This window comes from Lactuca virosa, chromosome 2 (genome assembly GCF_052849685.1).
Source record: "Lactuca virosa cultivar CGN04683 chromosome 2, Lactuca_virosa_CGN04683_v6, whole genome shotgun sequence".
NCBI lineage: Eukaryota > Viridiplantae > Streptophyta > Magnoliopsida > Asterales > Asteraceae > Lactuca > Lactuca virosa.
In genome coordinates this window covers 150,216,858-150,224,941 of record NC_136427.1, presented here as the reverse complement: position 1 = coordinate 150,224,941, position 8,084 = coordinate 150,216,858, and the positions used below count along the sequence as shown (strand labels likewise).

General features: G+C 32.2%; 1 protein-coding gene and 1 long non-coding RNA gene across 2 annotated transcripts; one reads left to right on the top strand and one right to left on the bottom strand.

Moving 5' to 3' along the window:
* Nucleotides 1-1,272: 1,272 nt before the first annotated feature.
* Nucleotides 1,273-2,552, top strand: LOC145156556 (uncharacterized). Its single transcript, XR_013736792.1, has 3 exons — nt 1,273-1,471; nt 1,569-1,756; nt 2,330-2,552. It is a non-coding gene; the product is annotated as an uncharacterized LOC145156556 (long non-coding RNA).
* Nucleotides 2,553-5,787: 3,235 nt separating this feature from the next.
* Nucleotides 5,788-7,117, bottom strand: LOC145157870 (uncharacterized). Its single transcript, XM_079076849.1, has 2 exons — nt 6,227-7,117; nt 5,788-5,796 (listed from the first exon to the last, which is right to left on the bottom strand). The coding sequence occupies exons 1-2, from the start codon at nt 7,115-7,117 to the stop codon at nt 5,788-5,790; spliced, it is 900 nt and encodes a 299-aa protein (XP_078932975.1).
* Between the last annotated feature and the right edge of the window lie 967 nt (nt 7,118-8,084).

The following is an 8,084-nucleotide window of genomic DNA, read 5'->3' as shown; positions in this document are numbered from 1 at the left end:
AATTGATAGCAGCACAGTCCTTTTGGGTTGCCCTCAACCTAGCAACTCGACAAGGAAATTATGAAAGGAGAGATATTAATTTTTAAGATTAATAAATTAATATATAAATGATTTATTAATATGTTAGTGGATTAATATATTAATTAGAAATCATTATGTTTAATTAATAGTTAGCCAGAAATTAATCAGAATTAATTTTGGGGTTAAAAGAATTAATTATAAAGTGCAGGGACTAGTTTGCAATTAACTAATAGTTGAGTGGAAGGATCCAGAACCTCCTTGAAAGGAGGTGGACGAAATCCATAGGGGAAACCCTAGAGATTTCGTCCAAGGGGTTCTAGATAAGGCCCTTGGGCTTTGCTTAGGCCTTAAGCAAGGAGCATTAGGGTTTTCCCAAAACCCTAGTTCCCTCAACTATTTAAGGAGCCTCCTGGCTCACATTTTCGACCACTTGTTCTTTGGAAGATACCTAGGCCGAAATTGCATACTCTCTCCATCCTCTCTCCTACTTTCCTTCTTGCTAGTTCTTGGGTGTGATTCCATTAGAGGCATTACACTTGTGGTGCTAAGCTTCCAAGAAGATCAAGATCAAGATCAAGGGAATTATCAATTGTTTGCTATAACAATTGAAAGGTATGTAACTCCTAAACCCTAGTTTACTATTTTCGAAAATAGCCTCATTCTCTAGGGTTCTTGTTTTGCAATTCAAAGTTGTATGTTCAATAGTTAAAACATAGATCCAAAGTAGGTTGCATGTGAACTTAGGAATTGTTTTCTGGTTTATTTGCAAACGTTATTCTAGTATATTTTTTTCCAACTATAATATATATCAAGCATTAGAAGGCCTAAAATCGGGGAGGCCAGCCTCCCCCAGCCCCTAAGACGGTCCGCCACTGCATGGTACGTAATTAAAAAATAATTCTAACTTTTTATTTTCAAACTAGAATTTAGTTTTGAAAATTGAGTAAGGTGGAATAATCAAATTCAAAATTTGACGTTTTTTTTCACATGTCCAATAATTTACGATTTCAAAATTTAAATATATGGTTAAATTATTCATCTCCATGCTTAATAACCTCCCTTAAATGCCCCATGCCCATCTTATATACAAGCAAGATGCCACGTGTCGGACTCCTAGCCACCTTCTAATTTTGTTTCCCGCTCAAAGTATAGTCTACCTCTATCTCGTAATATATCTCCATTCATTTTGATAGCATTCGTTCCTTAAAATCAGCAATATATCATAAAAATCGCGATAAATCAGCATACAAATCATATCCAAATTTGAATCCGGTTGACTAGGGCTTCTCTATTTCATACATAACTCGAACGCAAAAAGCAATAGATCATCTCAACATCGCCTTTCTATTGAATCTTCTCTACCAGTCCACGATTCACAGCCGACTGCCACACCAACATCAGTCATCAGATTCGGACCTTCGAAACCCAGACCATTGTAGCAGGTTGCAAGGTTGCAGTTATAGTTCCAATATTGATTTCGGGTTTTGAACTTGATTCCAGTTTTAGATATCTTGGTTATAAAAAATTGAGTTTGATGTTTGATTTAGGAAGAAAATAGGCCATATGCTGTAAAAAGTATTGGGCAAGTTCATATACTCCATTGATCTCCTTCTCCATTTTTTGGTTCGACTTCTCACCTCCTGGTAAAGACCATGGCTAATGAAACGAAGAAGATATGGATTTCTTTGTTTCTTTGACTTTGATGGCATCTCTTTCATGCCATAAACCAAGTCAGGTAAAATAACAATACCCTGTTAAGATTTTCTTCCTCTTTTTCTTTTTCATTCTTTTTATAATTAATCTTTATACACATCAATTTGGTTATCTAAGGTTTTGGACGATGAAAAGATTGTCATCATAATATATTCACAGTGATTAAAGGGCAAACAAAAATGTTGATATAATTAGGGATTTCTCTAGGTTGTGATTTCACCGCTGCTATTTTTACATCGTCTGACATTTCTTTTCTCTACCTGTGCTCTCTCTAGAAGATATTTCACCATCGGTTTCCTTCTTCAAATCATGTAGATGTAGTCATTTATTCATCTCTCCTTCTTCCAGATTTTATTTTGAGATTAGGGCTTTTTGTAGCTTAAAGCTTCAACGGTATTTCATTTTCTTCATTGACCCAATCATCATTTTGTTTTTTTGAAAGTAGGTGTCTTTTTGAAAATATTGTGAGTATTTGGCCAAATTAGTCTTTACATGTTATACATCTTCTGCACTTCTGACTTCTCTCGATTTAAGGTAAAACTATATTTGCATCTTTTCATTTTTGTAATTTAACAATTTTGATTTTTTTTTCAAGTTTATAGGTACTAAACGATAAAGGGAATTACAAGGTTTACACATCTCGAATCCACACTCAAAATTCTCTATATCTCGATTTGAAGCCAATCTACAACATGCGTCTGGACTTGCTGTTAAGGTCTAATTTTTACATATTAATTTCAATTGGTTGCCTCGCTTTTAGTAGATATCGACACAAATAATGTATAAGGTAACTATTAGTAATGAGATTTGGCATTCACTCTTATAACCATACATTTTTAAGATAACTTGTAGTTTAATCATTTTTATTAGTAAGAGTTATTGTTAGATTAAAATGTAGAAAATGGAATTGTTGTTTGTGGAAGCCAAGAAAGAAGGACGATTTATACAATTCTCTGTAGGATGAGGTAATTATTAAAATAACTTTTAAAAAATGTAGTGTAAATAAAATTAAAATAAACATAATACATGAAAGAACTATTAAAAGTTTGATTGTTATATCCTATAGGACATCTTTAAGAAGCAATTCAAAATAAAAATGAAAGTAAAATTGGTTAAACTTTTGTCCACTTTCTTATGTTAAGAGCACAACTGCTAAGCAGGTTTGCATTTGGCACTCTTTTACATAGGGATTTGTTGTTTTTGTCGTACTTTCTAATAGTTCATTATCAACAAAGGTAATGCCATTATTTATAGCTGTCCTCTACTTTTGTCTTCCCGGCAGGTCTTATTTAGGTCAAATTGTTACATTGGCACATCATACCGGTAACCACTTCAATATTATACAATCATTAAGATTAACTTACAAAAATGGTCCGTGTGGTTAATAATTTTATAATGCCTTGATCAAATGGGTAAAATAAAGAAAATATAAAGCTTAAAATGGGAATGAATATTTTCTACAACAATTATTTATTAACTCAACCTTCAAATTTTGATTATTTTGGTTTTGGCATGTTTATCCTTGGTTTCTTGATATCCATGAAGTTAGCATGATAAAATGACACAGGAGCGAAAGAGTATCATGAAACATTGAGGCAAAGACAAGCATACTAAAGTCAGTCTTGAAAAGAAGATTATAAAATAACAAAAATATTTGCAGGAAAATGTTGTTATTATTAAGTTTTTCTATCTATGCTCATATTTTTTTGGCATTCTGGTATCTCTTAGTTGTGGTGCGTAAAATTGGAGACTCGGAGATGGCTTATAATTATGAAAGTAAATATGAAATATAATATTGTGGATATTGTGTTGAAATTGAAGTATATGGAGGAGAATCATGATTATGGAGTTTGTTTATAACAGGTTGTACGATCTCAAATTAATTCCTCTAAACAGTTTCCATCTAAAGGTGGTGCTTCAGAAACTTGAAACAAGTCAGTTTTTTTTTTTAACAAAAGTTCTATTTAGAGCTTATTAGTTCTCTAAACCTTTGTTCAGTTCTATTTAATGGCATATCTTTTAAATAATTGGCAACAAATGGCAATGTACTTATATTGATTTGTTTATTATAACTTCATACTTTTATTTCTTCATATTGTAACATCGTACTTTGAAAAAATCATTAATTAATTACAGCATTCCCATTGAAATATATTTGAATTTTAGTGTTTATTTTTTAATATCAAGTCATTTACAATGATTAATCTTTATACGCATCAATTTTTGTAAATTTTGTGATTTGTACTATCTTTTGTTATTTTGAATAATATTGTTTTATTATTTAAATTAAAATACCTACTTATACATCATTTTATACAGTTCTATTTTGAAAATATCATCTTAGAAATCATTAATATTACTTATTCCTATTAAGAATTTTCTTTTAATCAATTTGTGTCTCTAAATTATTATATTCAAGAGTTCAAATCGAATATTTAATTTTAGATAGTCTCTCCCAATCTAAGTTTGTTCATGATCAAGTTGGATGCAAATTTTGTACTCACAATGTTTTAAAAATCGCACGAATGCCAAATGATGAGTTATTTTTCAAAAGTCTGTGTTCTAATTATATTATTGACAAACATTGATAAGAAAAATGAATTATGTAATGGTACTTGACTACAAGTGATATCTTTTGGAAAGCGTGTTATTAAGACAGATACCACATTTAGAATTATTATTGTAATTCAGACCTTTATTCCAAAAATGTCATTAAGTCTAACTAAAAAAAAATTTCATTCAAATTTCAATAAATACAATTCGTAAACACTTTATAAAATATTATTTTTATATTACATCTTTTATTATTATTTGTAATAAAACTTTATTATTAATTTTCATTTGTAATTTGTTATATTTTTTCATATATGTTTATTTCAACAACTTAATTTTCTGATTTGCTATATACCAATTTAATTAATAATTATGAGTTTTTATTATAAAATTTTAATTATTTTTATAACCGTGGTTCCCACGGTTTATAACCTAGTTATTACAATATTAATACTATTCATTGGCCGATTATATTTAAAGTTTCATTCAGAAATTCTTTTTATATGAAAGTAAATAAATGAATGCATAAATTATAAAAGGTTTAAATTTAGAGGTTCTAAAATGAAATATTTTCAAATTTTGGGCTGTTAATATAAAATGATAAGATATAAAAGGCTTACTTTGTTTAAACCCTAGCAAAAATACTTCATCCGCCAAGAGTGAGAGCGAGAGATGCCGGATGCGATTTCCGGCGGCGACGCGATTTCCGGCTGAGGTTTTGACGGCAGTCTGTTTCACGGTGCAACGTTCATAGCCACTAGCCACTGGTCTGATGCTTCGACGATGAACTTTCTCACGGGGCTATTTCTCCCGTTCTATCTTTCCGGCGATCTATTCAGAAGATGTTAAACGGTGGTTGACAATGGTAAATGGTGGTTCCGGTGGTCTTTCTCACGATCTCTTTCTCTCTCGTTTTGTCTCCGACGTTATTTGGTTACCGCCGGTTAGTTGTTGTCGCCGACAGTTCTTTGGTTGACGCTGGTTCCGATGGTGAACATTTTTTTTTTTTTTTTTTTTCTGAATAGTGTTGATATACTGTTTGAATGGTTTATTTTATGTTTATATAAAATGTTGTGGTTTATTGGAAGTTTAAATGTATTAATGATGTTCAGTTTTCAATATAACTATATCTTGTAGTTTGTTCATATTCTGATAATTTAGTGTTTTTAGAAATAAAACATAGTCTTCAAGACATAAATATTGGCAATATACAATAAAAAGTTGAATAAGGCCATCCGTTATACCCACCACATACCACATATGTGGTGGGTGCCACATCAGCACCACATTCCACTACCACTAACATGAGATACCTACCACTAACACACCACTCCACATCATTATTTTTATGTTTTTTAATTCAAAAATACAATAAAATTACATTTTTTTTAATTCAAAAATACAATAAAATTACATTTTTTATAATTAAAAAGCATTCATTTTTTTAAACTATTTTTTCATTAATTATAAAAATAAAATAACAACTTCAAACTACATTACTTAGTTAATCTAGAAAAAAAAATATTACATTAATTAAAAAAACAAACAAACATACATATAAAAATCCTAATCGTCGTTCATGCTACGTTGGTACAAATGTTCCGCGACATCTTCTCGAAGATTGAAACACGTTTCACTGTTATGAATTTCAACAACTCGCTCTAAAAAAACATTCGTTCCGGGTACGAACTCCTCAATTGGAACGATAATGTCGTTCGGATCATACGTGCAAATCGCTCGACCTTCATCTTCAATAATCATATTATGCATTATAATACATGCTAGGACCATTCATTTAATTCTTTCTTTATCCCAGAGTCGTGTAGCATATTTCACTACATGTCATGTCTGCTTAAGGACTCCAAATGCCCTCTCGATATCCTTTCTCGCCGATTCCTGTTTTTTTGTAAAAAAAAATTTCCTTTTCACTTCGAGGTACCGAGTATGCCTTCATCAATGTAGAATAATCCGGGTATATTCCATCACCAAGGTAGTAACCGTATTTGTACGCGTGCCCGTTCACCGTGAACGTCATATCAGGTGCTTTGTCGATCCAAATATCGTTGAAAAGTGGAGACTGGTCAAGAACATTAAGGTCGTTGTTAGACCCCGCTACTCCAAAAAAGGCATGCCATATCCACAAATCTTGAGATGCAACAACTTCTAGGATGATAGTTGGTTCACCTATATCTCCTCGAGTGAACTGACCACGCCATGCAATTGGACATTTTTCCCAAGCCACATGCGTACAATCTAGACTGCCAAGCATACCCGAAAATCCATGCCTCTCTTCATGAGCCGAATATAATATCTCAATATCACGTTGAGTAGGTTTGCGCAAATATTCTTCGTGAAAAACCTCATAAACACATGCAGAAAACCAATCTACACATTCAACTGCGGTCCTCTCGGATACTTTCAAGTATTCGTCAGATGCATCAAATGCTATACCGTATCCCAAATACATAAGAGCACCCGCACATTTTTGTATACTACTAAAACCCATTCTTCCTCTAGCGTCGGGTTTTTGTTTGAAAAAATCATAACGAGATTCTAAAGCATTACTAATACGTAAAAATATAGCCTTATTCAGACGGAAACGATGTTCGAAGGAGTTGTCATTATAAAGACAATTATCGGCAAAGTAATCACGTACCAATAAGTCGTGTGCGGCTTGGTGATCACGATTGACGACCGCCCTTGTACGAGCTGCATTCGAACTTTCTTCGTCGTGAATGTGTTGCACAATGTTGAAGAATGTGTCGACGAATTCTACGTCGTCATCCGAGTCAAAAGCTTTTAAAAATTCAATATGTTTTGTGAAATCCATGTATATGTGTTTTGTGGTTTTAGAGAATGAATGCTAGAATGAGGTGTAAGTTTTGGTGAAAATAGAAGGTTTATTTATGTAGTGAATTGAGTTTGAAAAAAATAATAATAAACAAACGGGCAAAATAGCCGTTCCACGGCCAAAAAAACCAACAACCAATCACCTTCTTCGTTTGATTTCGTCGTCGGGAGCACGGATGAGCACGACCACGCCCGACCACGGAACGTCGGGGTGGTGTGCACGAGACTTTCTCGTGGCCAGCTAGACCACGATTTGCTTCGTAGATGTATACCACAAGGTCTAATGGTTTTATGTAATATTTGCCCATCATTAGATACAAATCCTTAAAATAAGAAAAAGCCAAAAGAAAAAATCAGATAAAAATCAAACTAGGTTAGATTGGTGCGTCGGATAGATTAGAGATTATAATATGAATAAAAAAATATACAGAATAAATTTTAGAAAGTAAATTATATACTTACAAATATTAATATAAAAATAATTAGTTTAAGCGTAAAAGTAAAACTAAAAAATCTTAATTGGCGTCAAAGTGAAAAACAAAGAATGAAATTTAACGTTCCATCATGTTAGCCTATCATTAATCAAATATGATTATTTCAATTTTTTTAATATGACTTGACCAATAGTGGTTTTGACTATATTAAACGCACCCAAAATTATGGCACCTACTTTGACCACTCATAAGTCACCATCTCACTTCTGTCATTATTTTTTTCTTTTTATTAAATAATGTCTTCATTTTCTATTAATTACCAAGCAACCCTTCGAAGTTAAATAGAACGGGAGAAATAGACCCGTGAGAGAAAAGTCAGGTGCTGCTAATAAGACACCCCTTAGACACCCTCTCATCATTTTTATAAAAAGTCAACCTATAATAAACTACTTGTAATCAGTTTTTTCGGAAAACAATGCAATTTCAACGAATAAAAATACTTCAAAATTAATT